Raw genomic sequence first — 22,227 nt, 5'->3', positions numbered from 1 at the left:
CGTCTGTAGTTCTTCTAAAGAACTATGAGCTGTCCTTGCATGCCAAACATGAGCACATGACACATGTGTGGGAACTGTAGCACGTAAGGCTTGTGCTTTTCCAACTTTCCCCTCACCCTCCAGAGGCGTTTTAAGAATGAAGAGATCATTCTGCCCCTTTTTAACCTTGGCAAGTATCCTCCCTCCTTTGGAGATTGTGCAGGCATTATCCTCGAAGCAAACCTTAAACCCCTTCTTTAACAAATAAGGCACAGACAAAAGACAGTGCTGTATCCCTGGGACAGTACAACACTCCAACTGCTCCTGCAAAACAGAAAAGAACACATTTACAACGTTAGTGACATTATTGCTCTGTCCATTTGCAAACTGAACTGTTTTTCCGAGCGTAACTGCTCTGCAATTCCACATCTCGACAGCAGGGGTCTCTGGAATCAAGTTGCAATTAGCTGCTGAGTCTATCACAAAACAAAACTTTGAGCCTTTCTCACAGCTGTTCTCAAACAATGCCATACTAGCAGTTATTTGATAAATCTTCCCCTGGTCTCCGTCACGTCCACCAGACTCAGTTGCACGCCTGGCTCCTTTCCCAGGCTGGTTTCCATGGTAACCCGACTGGTTCCCATGTGAGTTGACCTTGACAACATTCTGCCTTGCCTCCTTGCTCCGGTGGGGGCAATTTCTTCGCAGATGTTCTGGAGAATTACACACGTAGCACCTCCGAGTGGAAAAGTACTGGGGTGAGCTCTCAGCTTGCACAGCTTCCGGGACATCAGCTCCGCCCCCGCTGAAACAGCACTTTCTCTCAGCATACGCAGTGGAAACTTTTCCAAACTGGCTTTTGGGCTTCTCTGCCCCCCCAACACTTCCAACAGCACTCCGTGAGGCTGTAGATTCAGGGCTTCTGGCTGAGCCCTCGGCATCCTCCTGCTCCTGGCCACCTGCTGAGCTTTGACACAAACTCCTCAGCACCTTCCAGGCTTCACAGGCTGACTCAATGCCTTCCAAACACGGCAACAGCTTAGCGTGTACGCTAGCTCGCAACATGCAGATCTCAGCTCTGTCAGCTTTCTCTCTCTGCATTATCTCCTCCAGAGAAGCAGACTGCAGCTTTCCTGCATCTCTGTCCACCAGTTGCACTGGTTCCCTCTGGGAAATGTCCCAAACCTCCGTGGCTATAAACCACGCTCTCACCCATCTTGCCCAGGTATTCCACGCTTGGGCGGTGAGTTCCTCAAGCTGTTCAAACGGAGCTTGAATCACCTCCTGGCCATCCGCCATCTTCCCCCGGGGCCCAGCGTACTCACGTAAACAAACAGCCGCTCTCCAGCTCCCGGTCTAGCAGGTCAGCTCCCAGCTGAGATCGACTGCCTCACCACTTCAGGCAGGACTCAAAGCTGTCTCAGGCATCGACACCAGCTTGCCTTCAAACGCTAGGCACAGCTCTCAGCTCTAAGCAGCCTTTTTTTTCAACAGGCTTTCTGTCCATAGTCTCCCGTTCTTCCCAGGTGCCCACAAGCTTTACTCACAAGCTCTTCTGGCTCCTGTCCGTGAAGAAACGATTCCCTGCTGCTTTTAGCACTGCAGCATTCAGCACAGCGTCTTTCAGGTTGCTTGCTTGCCTCAGACACAGGCCCCGCTTCCGTCAGCGCCACTGCTTCCGAACGCAGAACTTCAAAGCATTCCAGCAGCCCCAGCGACAGCTTTACAAGCGGTGATTTATACCCATAACCTGTGAATGTTTTTTATCAACCGTGACCGGCTAATGGGTTTACGACCCAACTTAGCTTTTTAACAACAGCCCGGCACGCTTCCTTCAGCTGCGCGTTCTTGCTTCCTCTGGTCACGGCTAGCAGAGTGAACACAGCGGTCAAAGCTGTCACGTTGCTTCCCACAGACACACAGAGCCTTCTTTCGTGTCTATTTACAGTTCTTTATTGCGACATTTCTCAGAAATCTCCAGGACTCCTTGCAGCCATGGCAAAACTTCGTCCTTTCCTCTCAACAATCAAGAGAGAACAGAAAACTCCTCCCAGCTTCTAAAGCTGACGTCAGAATGTTGAGGCATCATGGGACAAACTTAACCTGTTAAGTAACCGACTCTCAGGTTAAATACGCTTCAGGTTACATACGCTTCAGGTTACAGACTCCGCTAACTCAGAAATAGTGCTTCAGGTTAAGAACTTTGCTTCAGGATGAGAACAGAAATCGTGCTCCGGCGGCACGGTGGCAGCTGGAGGCCCCATTAGCTTAGAAGTGGTGCTTCAGGTTAAGAACAGTTTCAGGTTAAGAACAGACCTCCGGAACGAATTAAGTACTTAACCCAAGGTACCACTGTATGCATGAATATGCAGTTGCAGATCCTTAAAATGACACCCCATGGAGGGAATGGGGGGAAGTCTCGCGATTTGGAGAATCTCTCTATACAGATATGTTTTTACTAATTTGTGTTTATTTGTACTTTGTATTTGTAAAACCAATAAAAATGATTTTTTTAAAAAGCCTGGTTTAGAGGAGACTGAGAGGAGATTTGATAGCCATCTTCAAATACCTCAAGGGCATCACATGGAAGATGGAGCAAGCTTGTTTCCTCCTGCTCTGCGAGGTAGCTCTCAAACCAATGGATTCAAGTTACAAGAAAGGAGATTCCGACTAAACATCAGGAAGAACTTTCTGACAGTAACAGCTATTCGACAGTGGAACAGTCTCCCTTGGGAGGTTGTGGACTCTCCTTCCCTGGAGGTTTTTAAGCAGAGGTTGGATGGCCACCTGTCATGGATGCTTTAGCTGAGAGTCCTGCATTGCACGGGGTCAGACTAGATAAGTTTGACATCAATACCAGGAAAGGTCCTGGAACAGATAATTCAACCGTCGGGTCTGCAAGCACTTGTATCACAGCATTTTATGTATCACAGTATTTTAATATTCTTTTGGAAGCCGCCCAGAGTGGCTGGGGAAACCCAGACAGATGGGCGGGGTATAAATAATAAATTATTATTATTATTATTATTATTATTATTATTATTATTAAAAAGAATGCTGTGATTACCAAGACCCAGCTGGGTTTCTCAAAAACAAGTTATGCCAGACAAATCTCATTTCTTTTTTTAACAGTGTTATAAGTTTGGTGGATCGGGGGAACTCTGTGAACATAGTGTCTCTTGATTTCAGGAAGGCTTTTGGCAAAGGTCCCCCATGATATTCTTGCAAGGAAGCTGGTTGAACTGCTAAAAACTTTTTGGTGTAAGCAAGCACACCCAGATACCCATTTGACATATATTTTTATATGTAATCCTATTTTACGATGCATGTTTCTAAAACAGCTGACTTCATACATTTTGTGGGGGAGGAATAAGTAAACTTGTTTTTAGCATGATTGTATTGGTCATTTTAATGGATATTTTATGCAAACAGTTTAGAGGTTTCGATGATTAAGTGGTATAGATAAAGCCTGCTGAATAAATACATACATATCCCTTGGCCCTATGCTTGGTGAGGTCACTTTTGGGCTGCTCCCTGCAAGGCTGAAACTGAACGATTCATCTTCTTACAGATGGAGAGTCTTGCCTGTTCTCATTATAATATGAGAGGCCCTTTGAGAACCAGAGTAGAAAACCCCAGCAGAACCCACAGATAAACACCCGCTACACTACAGGAGATCCCATCTCTGCCACTTGCTCAGACAGCCAGTCATGCAGATGCAGCCAGCCAGCCTGAAAACTCCTTCTGGTGTCAGACAAATGCCAGCTCTTGCAGGTCAGCCTAAGGCTGGCTGGCAGGAGGATCACAAATTATAAAGAGCTATGCTCCACTGAGCAAGGAAAACATCCTAGGGTATCGCCTGGAAATTTCAAGGAGTTTGCAATTAGGCCAGATGGTTTAGGACAGCAGACATGGTATTTTTCCTCCTTTCCAAAATCCAAATTTTGCACCAGAGAAGTAAATGTCTGAACGTAAGGAACAGGATCAAGAAAAAATAATAATATTTGGATATGTGTTACAGTGGTGCCTTGCAAGACGAAATTAATTCGTTCCATGAGTTTTTTCGTCTAGCGAATTTTTCGTCTTGCGAAGTACGGTGTCAGAAAAGTTTTGGAAAAGCTTCAAAAATCACCAAAAACCTCAAAAAAGGCTACCACACCGCGTTCTATGAGTTCATTAACTGTATTAATGGTGTTAAGAAAAAGGAAACAAACTTGCAAAAAACGCAAGACGTTTTCGTCTTGCGAAGCAAGCCCATAGGGAGATTCGTCTTGCGAAGCAGCTCAAAAACCGCAAAACCCTTTCGTCTAGCGAGTTTTTCGTCTTGCGAGGCATTCATCTTGCGGGGCACCACTGTACTTAGTTCAAAGGCTTTGAAACCACCTCTGCGAAACATCAGGAGGCTTTGCAGGACACAGAAGCCCAGCCTTGTCTATTTACACTTATTTATCTAACAGACTTATAGCCACATTTTGAAATGCAGTATTTTGCTAAGGCAGCATATGGTATCTGATAAAAAGAGTTATAAAACACATGTAGAGCATTCAAACAGTAAAAGCGACAGATCAGCAGCACACAGGAAGCACACAATCTGTTCCCAACTGAAAGATGTGGGGATTTCTTATGGGGTGGAGTTCCATAAATGTGGGGCTGCCACCGAAAAGTTCCTGACTCCTAGCCTAGCCTTCCTTCCTGGCTGACATACAAGCAAGGTCTTGCCAGCTGCTTTTAGTGCTCTGGCAGGTTCATATAGGTACTGGAAGCCTTTTAAGCAACTGGGCCTCCAATTGTTCAAAGTGGGACGTGGGTCTAAACCACTGAGCCTCTTGGGCTTGCCAATCAGAAGGTCAGCGGTTCGAATCCACGCAACAGGGTGAGCTCCCATTTCTCTGTCCCAGCTCCTGCCAACCTAGCAGTTTTAAAGCATACCAGTGCAAGTAGATAAATAAGTACCACTGTAACAGGAAGGTAAATGGCGTTTCCATGCACTCTGGCTTCCATCACAATGTTCCATTGCATCAGAAACGGCTTAGTCATGCTGGCCACATGACCTGGAAAGCTGTCTGTAGACAAACGCCAGCACCCTCAGCCTGAAGCTGGATGAGTGCTGCACCCTATAGCTGGCTTTGACTGGACTTAACCGTCCAGGGGTCCTTTACTTTATCTTTACTTTTTACCTGTTTAGAGTTTTAAAGGTCAGGACCAACACTTGGGATGGGATTTGACTAACCAGGCCCGTCAACAGAAGCCCTGAAAAAGGACTTCCTCCCCCCCAATAATATTTATTATTTTTCATACAAAAACATAACAAAAGAGAGAGTAAACAATAATAAGAGAAAAAAATAAAATGAAAAGAAAAAAAGAATATGAAACATAAAATACATCAAATCACCACATAAACTAAAACTTAATTAATTAATTAAAATCCATCTTCATAAACATATTACTTGACTTCCTCTAATCTCTTCCATCTGAATTTCTTAGTAACTATGTATAGCAGTTTCCAATATCACTATTTCATAAAACCATATCACAGTCATAATCATATTTCCTAAATTTTCTTATCGTACATTTTCTTATTTACTTATTTAATCCTAATTTAGTCCTAGGCCTAATTAATTCTTTCAAGTGGTTACATATCTTTAACCTGAAAAAGGACCTCCACCTGTTCATTGCAGCTTTCCCCTTGCTCCTTCTCCATGTGCCGTGCTAGGGGTGGAGTCTGAAGAATTTCAGAACAGCGCATGGGCAGAGAAAGGAGCGGTTTATCTATTATGACCATGGAGAGAAAGATAACCCTCCCCCCACACACCACTTTCCCAGTAAAATCCCATTGTGCCCATGAATTCTTCAAGGAAAACATAGAACAAGATATGCATCTGCATACTATGAATTGAAACCAATGTCCAGTTTGCGCCCCGAGATCCTTCAACATCCCAGGAAGCCAAAGCCACTCCATGACAGGCTTACCTTCAAGGTGGCTCCTAAGGACCTCAGGCCTGTCGAATGCCTCGCCAGCTTCAGCACCCGGAATATCCTCATGAGGCGAAACACCTGCACCACCTTGCTCATGTTGCCCAGCTCCGAGTCGCTCCCCGCGGTCACTTCCACCAGAAGGCTGAAGTAGAAAGGCAGCACTGAGACTATGTCAATCAGGTTCAAGGGGTGCTTGAAGAACTTCCTCAAGTTTGGCGCCAGCAGCAAACGGGCCGTCACTTCAAAGGTGAACCAGGAGATGCAAAAGTACTCCAGGTTCTCCAGCACCGTGTCGTCCTTCAGGATGCCTTCCTCATCGGGCTCCTGATACTCCGGCATGCTGTGGATGCACATGCTCGCAATGGAGGCCAACACAACGCTGATGGACACAAAGCTGAAGAGCTTGCTTGGGATGGAGTAGCCCGGGTTCTCCATGGTGAGCCAGAGGCGCTTGCGCACATTACCGCAGCGCAGGGTGCTGTAGCGAAGCAGGTCGTGGTTGAAATCCGAGATCTCGTCTGGAGACATGTCCACACTGCTGACCTCGCTTTCTTCATCCCAGTTGTGGTGGTGGCTCTCCAGCTTCCGCTCATGGTAGCGGTAGCTGCAGCAGGAGTCCAGGAAGAATTCGTTGATGCCCCAGTACTCAATCTCTTGGCAAAAGGAGAAGACGCACAGCTCGTCCATCACATGCAGCTTACCCGTCTGGTAGAAGTGGAGCACATAAAGGAAGAAGCCAGGGTTGCGGTCAAAGTAGAATTCCCGGGCACTCACGTCATAGTCATCGCACAGCTGCAAGATGGACTCTTCCGAGTCGCAGGAGAGCAAGCGCCCAAGGCGAGTGTCGGGGAACTTGGAGAGGGCACTTGAGCTCAGCCTTCTTCTCAGCCCCCCAACGTTGATGTTGATGACCTCATCCTCAAAATTGGGATCCCAATAGTTTAAAGTCTTGTTGACCATGATCAGCAGAGCTGGGGCTAATTTGGCCTGTAAACAAGACAGTCAGAGAGAGATTTTATATAAGACACTGAGTTTCTGCTGGAGTACAGCCACAATCTAAAGCATATTTTGTAGTAAGTTAGAATACCCCATGCCTTGCTTGTTTTAGCAATTTGCCCTAGGTCAAGGGAGGAGAACCTGTTGCACTCTGATGGCCACTGACTTTAGGCAAGTCAGTTTGTGAAATTTATTAAAAACCTGTTTTGCCTTTGTCTTCCCTCCTTGATTCTCACTCTTATTAGTTAGTTTAAACATAACTTCAGACTTTACTGTCCCATTTCTTGGGGGCAGGAATGATTGATGTTCTCCACTTTGTTCACATAAAACACGAGCCCTCTCAATGTCTTCATGGATATGCAGTGCGTATTGGGGGTGTTGGCACATACCCACTGTCCCTGCCCCCAGAGTGGTCATGCATGCTAGGCACCCACTCCACCCATATCTTTCTATATAGACTAGATGTGCTTAGAAGCCTCCTTCACACCTTCCTGGTCAATGCAAGAAGGTTGAGGGTGCAGCGGACAGAGACAGGAAAGTTGACAGCAGGGTCTCCTCACCCTATACACCTTGGGTGGAAGTCAATGGTGCACTCTTCCAATTATTCCATCTGCCCATGCCTTGCAGCTTGCCAGACGGAACGATCCCACCCTCATCCCCTGCACGCTGTTCTGTGAGTTCTTCTGACTTCCCCAAACCAAACTTGAGGGGGGGGGGGCAGTGGGAGGAAAGGAGAGGAGAGAGGAGCGGAGAGGGAGCCCTGTTGTGCAACCAGAAGTTCTTGAGCAGGGCTTCCACTGACAGAGCTTTAGGTCCACATACACTCTTCTGAATGCATGAATAAGACAATAGTCTAGCTATTACAAACATATAAATAATGTCTTGCCAATTCATTGGCAGACACCTTGCAAACCATAAGAAGAGTATCACGTCCAACTCCAGCTTATTGTGTCCTATTTGCTTTATCTTACCCCATATCTTTAACCAATAGTCTCTTGCTTTGGACAACTTCTCCACACACAGATATAGTTTCTGCCATCCTTTCGATATTTCCAGCATACCTTGGTAAATGTACCGCATTATTTGGCAACGTGTCATCATTTCAATACCATTCTCTTGCTAATTCATTTACGGAGAGAAATAAATTGCTCTCAGGCACCAGGTACTCACAGCAGGTATCGAACAGTAAGGAAATGCCTAAGTCATGTTCCCATTCCATCATCTATTGCTTAACTTGTTCTTCCTCACACACACAAAAACACCTAAGATGATTTTATAAATCTTTGACAGAATGTGTGTTGCATTTTCAATATGATGGCGTTTTTCCCTCTTCCAAAAATCAGTACATTCCTGCAACTGGGATCCATTTCAATATAGGTCTAAGGGAAACTAATTCACTCAGTGCATACCGTTTTTAACAAACTGCATTGAGATAACAAAATGACACGGTCGAGTGGTTGTTATCCTGCATTTTCCACTGTGGAGGGGAAAGGGCTGCAGGTCAGTGGTAGAGCATCTACTTTTCATGGCGAAGGTCCCAGGTCTAGTCTCTGGTATCTCTGGGAATGTCCCATCTGAAATTCTGGAGAGCCTCTTCCAATCAGTGTAGATAATGCAAACCAAGATGGACCAATGGTCTGACAGCTCCCTCCCATGTCACTCTTCTTACTGTGAAAAGTCGGGGTTGTTGTTGGGGAGAGCAGACTTCTGGCCCCAGAGTGCTATTTAGTCATTGCTATTTATTGCGATGTGGGACGCAGGTGGCGCTGTGGGTTAAACCACAGAGCCTAGGACTTGCCGATCAGAAGGTCGGCAGTTCGAATCCCTGCGACGGGGTGAGCTCCCGTTGCTCAGTCCCTGCTCCTGCCAACCTAGCAGTTCAAAAGCACGCCAAAGGGCAAGTAGATAAATAGGGACCGCGCCGGCGGGAAGGTAAACAGCGTTTCCATGTGCTGCTCTGGTTCACCAGAAGCGGCTTAGTCATTCTGGCCACATGACCTGGAAGCTGTCTGTGGACAAACGGCAGCTCCCTCGGCCTATAGAGTGAGATGAGCGCGCAACCCTAGAGTCAGTCACGACTGCACCTAATGGTCAGGGGTCCCTTTACCTTATTTATTGCGATGAACCCTCATGCACTATGATAAGTTCTAAGATGTCCTCTTGTTGCACTAAGATCAATGAGAGAAATGTGCAAAAGTGTGGCAGTCTGGAAGCATCTCAACTATTCAAACCAAGATGAATAATCCGTTTCTATGGTACGTGCACCATTCATCTGTATGCCCAAACCAGATGACCTCGCCCAAGAGAGGGGAGGCTGTGTAACGCACCAACAACTATAGCTTTGAACATGTACTGAATTTCTCGTGGATGGAAACAGTCTGTAGCTCACATCATCCAACACATTTTCTTTGTCATCAGGCAGCACTAACTCAAACAGGTTCCGATAAGCAAGTCAAAACTGAGCCTTCTCATCCATCAAACTCCAGCTCCGTATTCAAAATAGCAGCTCCTTAACTGAGCAAAGTACAAGCAATTTTGTCTGTGAAGGAGGTGGCAAAACTCGACGCAGCAGGCAAAGGATGACTCACCCGCAAAGTAAGCGGCAACCCAGAATCACCTCACCGTAAGCTGCGCTGAGCCACCCCTCCAGATGGTATTTTGCACAGTCAAGGGGAGCAGAGAAGAAAACATTCCTTCTGTGATGCCACCCATCTTTTGGAGAACATCTATGGAATCAAACAGGCTCAGCACAAGATGAGCGTTGACTGAGACAGCTATTTCTCCCCCTCTCCACCACCAGTTACTCAGCTTTTATGTGAAGAAAACAGACGTCTGCCTACATAGCAAGAAGGAGAATCATTTACACCATTGCTCACCTTCATCCTAATGACAACCTGACTCATCCAGAGACCAGACAATGCAAGGAAACCTGGTCCCCCAAATTCCACAATATGCACATTCTAGCTTGCTTCTCACAGCATGTAGAATTCTCAAAGCACGTAGCATTAGCAAGTACAGTGGTGCCTCGCAAGACGAAAATAATCCGTTCCACGAGTCTCTTCGTCTAGCGGTTTTTTCGTCTTGCGAAGCAACCCTATTAGTGGATTAGCGCTATTAGCGGATTAGCAGATTAGCGGCTATTAAAGGCTTAGCGGCTTAGAAAAAGGGGGGAAGCGAAAAAAATCGCAAGACTCGCAAGACGTTTTCGTCTTGTGAAGCAAGCCCATAGGGAAATTCGTCTTGCGAAGCGCATCGGAAAACGGAAAACCCTTTCGTCTAGCAGGTTTTCCGTCTTGCGAGGCATTCGTCTTGCGGGGCACCACTGTAACAATATTGTGACAGATACAGGACAGAATGGTCCGTAAGTTGTTTTAAACTGTTTTTAATATTGTGTTTTAATGTGATAGCCTGCCTTGGGACCCTAGGGCAAAAAGCAGGTAATAAATTAGAAATAACAGCAACAACATCAACAACAACAGTGGTGAGCAGAGTCAAAGTAAATGTACACATATCCCATTCAATTCCATCCATGCACAAAACCCATTCAAACACAAACACACAAACTTTCCCTGCAGCCAGTACAGAAATAGATTGAGCAGGCAAAGTCTAAGTTACTAGCGCAGATCACAACAATATCAAAATTCAATATCAAAATCAGTTAAACCAGTTCACATTCAGAAGCACAGGGCAGGATACATATATACACACTTATACAAATACCCATACATACATATATGAGATATGTGAAAAGGCTATTGTAAAGAGGTGCAATTTTGGCATACAACAAAGGCTACACAGTTAGGGTGTCAGATACACCTCTGTGGAGACGGAATTCCATAGGCTTTTCTGCCTCCCCAAACTTCCAAGGGTGGTAGAATTACCTAGAGAGCGCCCCCTCTGTTAAAGACCCAAGAGGGTTTCTGGGAAGAAAGTGGTCTTTCAAATATTCTTAAATTCTGGGTTGTCACCTGCAATAAAGTTACTGTATTAGAAGCTGTTCCAAACTCTTCTTTCAACTCCTTGGACAGAAGAGTACCCCTGAAAGAACTAAAGGTAAAAACCAAAATACAACAGAGAAAACCAGTATCTACTGTTAATGTCCTGAATTCATTACAGAAAAGAACTTGCACTAGATTTGTTGGGGTTGTTCCCAGTTCTACAAAAAACCCACAACCCTCTGCTTCTTCCAGGTTTCTCTGCTTGCTTCAAGATTAAGCTCAGAGGATGGAAGTTCCAACTCCTACAAGCAGACCTGCCCAAACTCATGAAAATGCTGCCTTTTCAACAACTGTTATGTTGTTGGAAAGGGGTCATAGTTCAGTAGCAGAATACGTACTTTCCATAGAGAAGGTTCCTGGAGCAACCCCGGGAACCTCAAGGTAAAAGGAGAAGGGAGAAGGTAACGAGAAAGACATTGGCCTGAGACCCAGTGTAGGAAACTACATTATACACAGTCAGATCACTGGTTCATCTAGCTCAGTGCTGTCTACACAGACTGGCAGCAGCTCGCCAAGGTTTCAGGCACAGCACGCTTCCAGCCCTAACTGGAGATGCTGAAGATTGAACCTGAGACTCTCTACATGCCAAGCAAATTATCTTCCACTGAGCTACAGCCCTTCATCTAAGGAGAGACAGTGTCACTGAGAGTAAACTGTGAATAATCTAGTAAACTAGATTAAGAGAAAGTCTTGAGTTGGTGTAAGGTCGTTTCTTCAGTTGTGTTGCTGTTATCTCAGAGAAGCTGTTTGCATGTGACCAAAAAGAAAAAAGAAAAAGAAAAGATTCCAACCACAGCGATTTAAGTAGGGAAAGGCAGCTAGGATAACTCCACAGTCCTTCTAGTCTGGACATGGTTGGCACTGAGGTCAAAACAACCAAGCCTCTTGGGCTTGCTGATTGGAAGGTTGGTGGTTTGAATCCCCACGACGGAGTGAGCTCCCGTTGCTCTGTCCCAGCTCCTGCCAACCTAGCAGTTCGAAAGCACACCAGTGCAAGTAGATAAATAGGTACCACTGTGGCAGGAAGGTAAACGGCGTTTCTGTGCGCTCTGGTTTCTGTCACGGTGTTCTGTTGCACCAGAAGCGGCTTAGTCATGCTGGCCACATTTCCTGGAAAGCTGTCTGCGGACAAACGCTTGTTCCCTCAGCCTGAAAAGTGAGATGAGCACCACAACCCCATAGTCGCTTTTGACTGGACTTAACTATCCAGGAATCCTTTACCTTTACCGTTCTAGTCTGGTGAAAGGTACTGATTGTTCCCTAGGCAGGATAATGCACTGCAGGCTCACTTCAAGGATGGGCTAAGAAATCCAGCTGGGACAACGCTGCAACACTATTCTGGGCCAAGAATCTGTCTGATCTCTCATTCACTCTCACATGCAACCTGAAATAAAAAGTCGCAGTGCATCCTAACCCTTAGAAGGTCTGTCCAGAGCAACAGCCAGCTATGGATGCAAGCTGAAATGAGCTCAAGCAGCTCCTGTCTCCCTCCTTCCCATTGTTTGTTTTTTGTTTTTTTCAATTTGCCCCAATTAACTAAGCATGCTCAGTTCTCATTGGGCTGTGTTTTGGGGGGGGGGTTGGTGTTTTTTTACTGCATTAGACTTGCTTTCTGTTCTTTAAGATTGCACTCCAAGCATGCCAATTCCACCCTCTCACCTCACAGAGGGTCTATTTTGATCCTATCTCTGTCGGCACTCAGCACCTGCACTCCCTATTACAGGGATTGATTTTTGTTTGTGCCACTAAAAATGTAACAAATCTGTGGCAAACTGGTATCTGAACACCTGTTAGTAACACACATTGGGTAGAGAACTGGCCCTGGCTATGGCTCCTGGTGAGAGTACACTAATGAAGATTTTGTTGTTTAGTCATTTAGTCGTGTCCGGCTCTTCGTGACCCCATGGACCAGAGCACGCCAGGCACTCCTGGCCTCCATTGCCTCCCACAATTTGGTCAAACTCATGGGACTCTCAAGAGTCTCCTCCAGCACCATAATTCAAAAGCATCAATTCTTCAGCGATCAGCCTTCTTTATGGTCCAGCTCTCACTTCCATACATCATTACTGGGAAAACCATAACTCTAACTATACGGATTTTTGTCGGCAAGGTGATGTCTCTGCTTTTTAAGATGCTGTCTAGGTTTGTCATCACTTTTCTCCCAAGAAGCAGGCGTCTTTTAATTTCATGGCTGCTGTCACCATCTGCAGTGATTATGAAGCCCAAGAAGGTAAAATTTCTCACTGCCTCCATTTCTTCCCTGCCTATTTGCCAGGAGGTGATGGGACCAGTGGCCATGATCTTCGTTTTTTTGATGTTGAGCTTCAGACCATATTTTGCGCTCTCCTCTTTCACCCTCAGTAAAAGGTTCTTTAATTCCTCCTCACTTTCTGCTGTCAAAGTTCTGTCATCTGCATATCTGAGATGGTTGATATTTCTTCCAGCAATCTTAATTCTGGCTTGGGATTCATCCAGTCCAGCCTTCCGCATGATGTATTCTGCATATAAGTTAAATAAGCAGGGAGACAATATACAGCCTTGTCGTACTCCATTCCAGTGCAAACGGGTTAAAAAAATAAAGGAATGCTGTCATTGCAGTAGGGAAGCAAGGGGGCTCACCTCCAAATATATATATATATATATATATATTTGCAAGGCTGCTCCGGTATGTGCTCATTTTTGCAAGCACCCACAGCCAAAGCACATGCATTTGTTTTACTCTTTATTCAATGGGCCTTACTCCCAAGAAAGCATCCACAGGACTGAAGCCCAGTTTAGATCATGAAGTGTGTGTATGCACAAGGAAATCTTCCTTCTTCCTAACAAATGTTGTCTTGTGTGGCCAAAAACAGGAGGTTTCCACTGTTGATTTCCTCAAAAACCAATGGTACCCTTTTAAAAAAATGCAGCAGTGGTAGGAGCCTAGGAAGGGTCAAAGTTCAGTGGTAGAGAACATCTAGTTTTCACTAGGTCTGAAACCCTGGATTATCCTGAGCTAGATGGATCAGATGTCTGACAAAGGCGGTTTCCTATGAGGAGATCCACGAGTTTGTTTAGTATGGGAAGACTCTCCCTGCTCAAAAATTCCTTCAGACATCCAGTTTAATATTGCTCAGCTCAGTGGCTTCAAAGCAACGCTGCTGATACTTTTGTGATGCAGCGCTTCTGCCACAGCAACCCACCAACTCTGTGTGAAGGGCATTGGCTGAGATCAAGCAATATCTGTTAATTATTAAGCATCTGAGAAGGGAGCCCCTCTCCTTCAACTGGGAAGAGAGCGGTGGCATTATCATGGCTGCGCAACTGAATTTTCCAAAAGATACATTCTTGCTGTGACTTATGCACCTTCGCTGGTACTGCTCCCCACCAAGTTAGACAACAGTGTCACCAAGGGCTTCTGAATTAGAAAAAAAAAGTGGCCAGCAAAGGGGTTAATCCATTATTAGCACCTTTCTTACTAAAGAGAAGAGACGCAGGTGGCGCTGTGGTTTAAACCACAGAGCCTAGGGCTTGCCGATCAGAAGGTCGGTGGTTTGAATCCCCATGACGGGGTGAGCTCCCATTGCTCAGTCCCTGCTCCTGCCCACCTAGCAGTTCGAAAGCACGCCAAAGTGTAAGTAGATAAATAGGTACCGCTCCAGCGGGAAGGTAAATGGCATTTCCCTGTGCTGCTCTGGTTCGCCAGAAGTGGCTTAGTCATGCTGGCCACATGACCCGGAAGCTGTCTGCGGACAAACGCCGGCTCCCTCGGCCAATAAAGCAAGATGAGGGCCGCAACCCCAGAGTTGTCCGTGACTGGACCTAATGGTCAGGGCTACCTTTACCTTTACTAAAGAGAAGGAGGACCAAAAGCTCCAAAGACCCCACTATGATCTTGCTAAGGAAGGGAGTTGACCAATAAAATGGCATAGCGGTAAAGGATTAAAGCACCCTCTCCCCAAAAGACATTGAATGAAGTGGAAATGCCTCCCCCCTCCATTGCTGCTTTTAAGTTTTAAAAAGACACTGAGAAATTACCACATTCCCATTCATGTGGCTTGGCCAAGTTCTGGTGAAAGAAGCCTTCGTTCATACAAAGCTTTTGCAAGGATGCTCGAAAGGATTCAAAGAGGCAGCTGGGTTACACTCTCAAAACAACATCCTCCCAAATTCAAAATAAGATAAAAAATTAAAAATACTCTTTATGTTGGGGGCAGGTAGCCTTGCTTTAAAAAAAGAAAATCTAAAGGAACATTTGCTGCTGGAACTATCCTGCTAAGGGAGAGCAGAATCTGTGACGTATTAAAAAAATTAGATTAAATCATCACAGGCTGTCACATAGGCAGCAGAGAAACTTGTTGATGGATGTGAGGAACATTGCAGGGACTGTCCATAAGAGGTCTTGCAGCAGCACAACAGCAACAAGGGCTCCGAGAAAGAGCTGCCGTTTCCCAAAAAACACAATGTCTTAACAGTTTCAAGAGTGCCGGGAAATCATGTTCTCCATCCGGAAGATTTCTGCTTTAGAAAAAGGATGTCTGGCTCCTGAACAAATAAGCAACATCCATCACCGGGCAGAGCCCAATTGAAGGCTTCTTTAGTTGTAGCTAAAGAGGTTTCCTCCCATCACTTCTTGAAGCTATAGAACGCCACAGTGCTTATTCTGGCTGGTGAAAAGGTCCTTCGCTGTTCTCCTTGGAAGTGGCACTCTTGAAGCCCGCTGCTATACTCAGGAGCACAATGCCATGGGTGTCTACTTAAAAGTAAGTCCAATTGAGTTCAATGGGGGCTTACTCCCAGGTAAGGTGCTGGGGTCTACACTGCTAGATTGAGCAAAGTGCATTCTGGATTAACAGATTAGCAGAAGTATTTCCATCATGGTTACCTCTGATTAGAAGAAATCCCAGCTGGTTCTGATGGGATTACGCTCAAATAACCCAATAGAGGGGATTCATTCCTAGTATGGCAGACCCAACGCAGCTACTGTTCTGGGAAGCAAATAAAAACAATCCCTTTATGATGTTATCTTGCCACACATATACAGAGCAGAAGCCTATTTTGTTTTCAGACGGCGGGGGGTGGGGGAGGAGGCCATACAACTTGCAGAAAAAGAAAGAAAAGAAAACCACCCACTTACATTTATCAAATAAAATATTGCCACTTCTAATTAGTCAGAAAATAGAGAGGGGTAGAACCAGCTTTGAAAAACCAGGAACTGTAAGGAGATGATTAATAAGGAGGAAGAAATCAGATTGATGGGGCAGCTTCAGGAGACACCAAGAGCCACAATAAGTGAGCCTGCACGTGGACCACATGTGAAATTTAGGATTGAATTATTGGCATGTAGTCCATAAACATGGCTTGATATGGACAGCAAAACCGTTAAAACAAACCAAAAACATATCCAAAACTGAGTCTTAAGCCCATGATGTTGCATGTGCCTTCTTGTCATTTTTGTCTTGGGTCCCATCTGCATTGTACATTTAAAGCAGTATCATACTAATTTAAACATTCGGGCTTCCCCAAAAGAATCTGAAACTCCCACCTCATGGTTACAATTCCCAAAGTTCCTTGGGAAGAGGGATTGATTGAATGTTCTGCCACTTTGGGAACCGCAGCCCTATGAGGAATATACTCCCAGCACCCTTAATGAACTACATTTCCTAGGATTCTTGGGGTGGGGGGCCATGCCTATTTGATGTAGCATAATAGTTTTCAATGTGTGGCACAAAAATGTCTTGGATCACTTTCCATTTTGGCTTCATTAGGTGTGAACAAAGTGCTTGGAAGAAGTCCTTGATCTGATTCTGATTCTGAATCTGCTCTCCATTCTGGCCAGTAAAATCCAGAAAGAATTTGGGCTAGTAACTTCAGGAAGACACTTCTATATTTGGGTTCTCCTTCAGCAGTTAATTACCTACCACATGGTCCTTGAAGAAAGAAAAGAGTGTTGATGACTCAGAAAATTACTCGCCTGTGTCTAATTTCCATTTGCGGAAAAGTTAACCAAGCAACCAGGCACGTCCAGTCTGGGTCTTTATCTTCTCCTGTATTCAGGATGGGACAGACATCTGCCATGGAACATGGTAGCCACTAGCTTGTTGTTGTTGTTGTTTAGTCATTTAGTCGTGTCCAACTCTTCGTGACCCCATGGACCAGAGCACGCCAGGCACTCCTGTCTTCTACTGCCTCCCGCAGTTTGGTCAGACTCATGTTGGTAGCTTCATGAACACTCTCCAACTATCTCGTCCTCTGTCGTCCCCTTCTCCTTGTGCCCTCTATCTTTCCCAACATCAGGGTCTTTTCCAGGGAGGCTTCTCTTCTCATGAGGTGGCCAAAGTATTGGAGTCTCAGCTTCACGATCTGTCCTTCCAGTGAGCATTCAGGGTTGATTTCCTTAAGAATGGATACATTTGATCTTCTTGCAGTCCATGGGACTCTCAAGAGTCTCCTCCAGCACCAGAATTCAAAAGCATCAATTCTTCAGCGATCAGCCTTCTTTATGGTCCAGCTCTCACTTCCCTGCATCACTACTGGGAAAACCATGGCTTTAGCTATACTGACCATTGTTGGCAACTAGCTTTGTTGGCCACTAGCTTAGATCACAGAATTGTAATGTTGGAAGGGACCCAAAGGCTTAAACATTTTTCATGAAGCCACTTGTAATTACCTGGATGTTGTCTCAAACAGTTTTGTGGATTGTGAGTGGGGAGTTTGCAAACCATTCAAGATTGAAATTGGGAGGAACGGAGAAGATTGAGGATACAGTACATTTGCAGAGGCAATCCTTTCTTTGTTCAAACAGATCAGTTACAGTGACAGAACTGCAGACCTTGCTTGAAGCAGAGGTCCTGGAATCACAGTTGCAATGGACAAATCACTGGCAATTATATCCTTGAACTTCACTTGTTTATATGTTTAAAAGTGGTTATCAACATATAAAGGGCAGACTTCCAAATTCTGTGCTGGTCTAGCAACACGGCTGATGTATGCGATCAGCCTCTGAGCTTAATTGCACTATTCATTTTTCTACTGCTCCTTCTGTAGGAGCAAAGCAAGACAATCATTTCTGCAAGAACAAACAAAGCAGCAATATTGCTATTTGATTAACTTTTGCATGGACCATGTTCTCATTGAAGCAAACATTAATAATTGGATTTCTTTCCCCTCCCCTTAAATAATGGTAATTTCAATCTTACACGCACAGGAATTTGCTGGTGGGACAACGAAGAACCAAACCTGTGTGCCAAAGCCATGATTGTCAAATTGACAATTTCTCCTGATTTTCAATGCATCAGACGATATTTAAATAGTATCATCATGGAACTAACTTTACAGAGAAGCATATCCAAGCATATCCATATCCAAGCATATCCATATCCAACCCTTCCCCCAAGAGAGATGGGAGTCTTAATTTAGTCACGGGAAGGGAAAGGAAGAGAGCAGAGAAGACAGACAAGGAATGAAAGTGATTAAACGTAGCTGTATCCACTTAGCTAACCTTCAGATGTTGCTTGACTACTACAACAACCATCATTCCTGAATAGTGACCAACAGGCTAGGACTTAGGCTATGTTTCTGTTGTGAAGCTGTAGTTGAGCCAAAGCTTTGCAGAGGAAGTGATGCAATGTAAGACAGAGACCTAAGCATAAAAGGGAGCAAGGGCAAAAAGACAGAGTATTTTAAAAGGGCCAAAGTTCAAGTGGGTTGAAGGAATTTCAGCATAGGTCTCTTGGGTGACCTTTGAAGGTGGTTCTCACTGGTGATCTGTCTATTAGATGGATGGAGACCCTGCTGGACTCCCAACAGCCCCAGCCAGTATGGCTAATGGTCAGGAATTATGGGAGTTGTAGTCCATCAACATCTGGAAAACTGCACGTTCTCCATCCCAGGTCTAGAGCATCCAGTGTGGCATGGGCCATTTTCAAATTCATGTTTGGCTGGAGTCCAAAAGCTGGAGGGCAGAAAGTTTTGGCCCAGCTCTAGGGTTTTAAAACTGACCAGCCGGAGAGATCTAAAGAAGCTCATTGAGATAAAAAAAAATAGTCTTTGATTCACATGTAAAAGTAGGCACCGAGGAGACTATGTGTACTGACCTCTTTTAGGAAGCTGTTCTAGATATTGGGTACCACCACTACAAAGTTATCATCCATGTCTCCACCTGCTGTACCTTTGACACCAGGGAGTTTAACTGAGGGCCTCTTGATGCAGAATAAGGTAGATTCAAACAGTGAGAAGCAATTGAGATTCTAGTGCCAGGCCATTTAGAGCTGTAAAGGTCAATACCAGCCTCTTGAACTGAGTCTGGAAGCAGAATGGTATCCAGCACAGCTGGCAAAAGATTGATAAAATATGATCCAGTAGAACAGCTCCAGTCAGAATCCTGCCAGCTGCATTGAGTCAATGGAAGTTTCCAGAGTCTTTAAGGACAGTTCCACATACAGCACATTGCAGGAAGCTAGCGTGGAGGTGACATGAACACACAGGCCAGATGTGCTTTTGCCAGTATAGCTGGCATAAAATATCAAGTTGGTAAAACACACTACTGGCCACAACTATCAATTCTGCTTAAGGAGCAGATCCTGATCCAGGGATACTCCCCAAACTGCAAAACTGCTGCATTTTGTGTAGGAAAGGGCAGAGAGAGGAGGGTGCAATCTTGTCTGAAACATATTGACCACTAGAACCCCTCAACCAACAGTACCTCCGTCTTGCGTGGTTAAGCTTCAGTTTGACCTCATCCAATCCAAAGATGACGCCAGTTCAGGGCTTCTAATCTTGCCTCCCTAGGATCAGAAGATGCAAACAAGAGATGTTGCTCAGTGTCATCTGCAAGCAGATGATGTCCTATCCTGGTCCAAATCCCTGAACAGCCTCTCCCAGCAGATCCACGTATGTTAAGGGAGCAGGAAACAAGATGGAATATGTAGTACCACATATCCTAAATGCAGTCTCCCACCACCACTTTCTGGGACTGGCTCATCAGGAGAGGATGGAGCCACTACATCCCACCAAGGTGATTCAGAAGGGTACAATAGTTGATGGCATCATAAGCCACAGAGAGGTGGACCTCTGTTGATGGACTCCCACCAGCACTTTCAGTTCCAAAAGAAGGCTTGGAACTTGATTGGAAAAGAATATTCTGATTCAAGAAACCTTGAAACTGTTTCACACACTCAAGCACTTTGCCCGATGAAGCACAATAGATCTCATACAGGGTGAAAGCTGTTCAAACTGGCAGGATAAAGTTGTGAGGTTGTTGTTTTCCCCCTAATACACTCAACCCTTCCACCAGCTGTTGACAACCTGCTGCCCTCCAGATGTTTTTCCAAAACTTCCAGAAGACACCAGGTTACCAAAGCCTGACTTGAAGTGTTGCCATGATCTCACCTTCCGACAGTGAGACATGCACCCATTTTATAACACAGCTGCCCAGCCTCAGACTGGCTAACTAATGAAGGCTGGGAATCATCTGTTCACATCCTCCTGGGAAGAACCTACGGAAGAAATATGATAAATGGCTTGCCATGGAAATACATTTTTGAAGTGTACTTTTGAAGCGCACACATACTTCCTCATGTTTTGCAGCAGGAGGAGGCAAAGACTCAGGAGGCTCCACGGAAGCCAGAAACAGCTCACCTAGTTATGGGAAGCTCACCTCTGCTGAAATGAATCAGCAATTGTGATTTGCAGTGCATTCATTCATTACAAGCAGGGCAACCTGTTTTCTTAGCCAGGTAATTATGAGTTTCAGCAACATCTCTCTAGCCATGAGATCAAGGGAATGTGGTCAAAGGAGGACTATGACTGATGTTTTCCCTTAGTGAACCGGTAGGGAAATCCTATGCTTGGGAGGTCACCTTCATCCTTATATTTCTGGCCAATTTCGTGGGTTTCCACTTCTTCATGTTCATAAAATATTCTTTTGATGGGGAGGGGAACATCAGTAAGTCCTGTGGTCTGCTTAATCTTTTTTTAAATCCCTTTAACACGCCACCTTTCTACATGCATGCTAAAGTTCTTCACTAGCATTGCCATCAACAATACCAGTTCCTCCTCCCTCTGAGAACATCAGACCGGAGCACCAGGTCCCCATCATCTAAGCCACATGCTGCTGCTTTGCCTCCAAAAACCTTTTAAATGCTAGAAAGTGTGGCTCCCAGTCCTGCCAGACTAAACATTTCTGCTGCACATCTCTCCTTTCCCACTGATCAAAGGACACCACATATTCATAAGAACCACCCTAAAAGCCCATCTAGTTAAGCATTTTGTTCCACAGAGACTAGGCATATGCCTCCTGGAAACCCTAAGAGGAGCGTGTTGTTGTTGTTCTCTGGCAAATGGTATTCCACATCCCTTTGTGGCTTGCAAACAATGGTAAATTGCCAACTACATCCTCTTCTCAATCCTGAGCACTTGAATTGCTGTTTCAAGTGAGGTGCAGGAGAGGATTAATAGAACGCCCTTTCTGCCTTAGTAAAAGCCTCATTTCCTAGTTCTGAGGCTGGTGCAATTCAGAGGTCTTCAAATATGTTCATCAGTAGCAATCGCAAGCTTAATTCTAGAGACCAACAGGCAAAGATCTAGTGTTATTCCGCTAAAGAATGAACTGGTTTTCAAAAAGTCACTGACAGCAAAGGGAAGATACCATATTTTTCACTCTATAAGACACACTTTTCCCCTCCTAAAAAGTAAAGGGAAATGTGTGTGCATCTTATGGAGCGAATGAAGGTTACGCAGCTTTCACTGAAGCCAGGAGAGCAAGAGGGATCGGATCGGTGCGCACCGATCCCTCTTGCTCTCCTGGCTTCCGGGATAGCCATCCAAAGCCTTCTGAGCACAGTGGGAGCGCTCCTGCTGTGCTCAGGAGGCTTCGCGTTGTTCTCACCCTCTCTGCGCAGCGCCCCTTCAGCGAAGCAGCAGGACAAATGGAGCCCCTTCTGTTTCTCCTCCCGCTTTGCTGGAGAGGCGCTGAGCAGAGAGGGCGAGAATATTTTTTTTCTTGTTCTCCTCCTCTAAAACTAGGTGTGTCTTATGGTCGGGTGCGTCTTATGGAGCGAAAAATACAGTGAGTGTGAGAGTGTATTGGTCTCAAGGGCTGACTAGAATGGGGTACACATGCCAGTCACCCACCAGTTCCCCTTTAAGCCCCCCGCTTTTCACTTTACATGAGGGATGCAGTGTAAATTGCCTTTGGGGGTCAGGAAGCCATCACTAGAAACAGTGACTGGCCACCAAACCCAGCCCAAATCTTTGCACTCCTGTCTCAATAACTGGTTTGCACAGACTGCCTTGGGCC

General features: G+C 45.4%; 2 protein-coding genes across 8 annotated transcripts in view; one reads left to right on the top strand and one right to left on the bottom strand.

Moving 5' to 3' along the window:
* PABPC1L (poly(A) binding protein cytoplasmic 1 like) overlaps window positions 1-8,793 on the top strand; it is a 149,717-nt gene extending 140,924 nt beyond the window's left edge. The window contains exon 9 of the transcript XR_014220587.1: window positions 8,712-8,793. The gene's annotated coding sequence lies outside the window, so the exon portion shown is untranslated. The remainder of the gene's footprint in view (window positions 1-8,711) is intronic.
* KCNS1 (potassium voltage-gated channel modifier subfamily S member 1) overlaps window positions 1-22,227 on the bottom strand; it is an 81,395-nt gene that overhangs the window by 48,400 nt on the left and 10,768 nt on the right. For 6 of the 7 annotated variants that reach the window (XM_082226225.1, XM_082226229.1, XM_082226224.1 and 3 more), the window contains exons 2-3: window positions 19,633-19,714; window positions 5,950-6,942 (exon numbers count right to left, since the gene is read on the bottom strand). In XM_082226225.1, coding sequence (XP_082082351.1) covers window positions 5,950-6,915 — 966 coding nt within the window. In that variant the 5' untranslated portion in view covers window positions 6,916-6,942; window positions 19,633-19,714. The remainder of the gene's footprint in view (window positions 1-5,949; window positions 6,943-19,632; window positions 19,715-22,227) is intronic. The other variant, XM_082226230.1, reaches the window with a different exon arrangement.

Source organism: Podarcis vaucheri (genome assembly GCF_965113315.1).
Source record: "Podarcis vaucheri genome assembly, chromosome: 6".
Classification (NCBI taxonomy): Eukaryota; Metazoa; Chordata; class Lepidosauria; order Squamata; family Lacertidae; genus Podarcis; species Podarcis vaucheri.
Note: the sequence above shows the minus strand (reverse complement) of the source record. Positions and strands in the feature narration are given on the sequence as shown.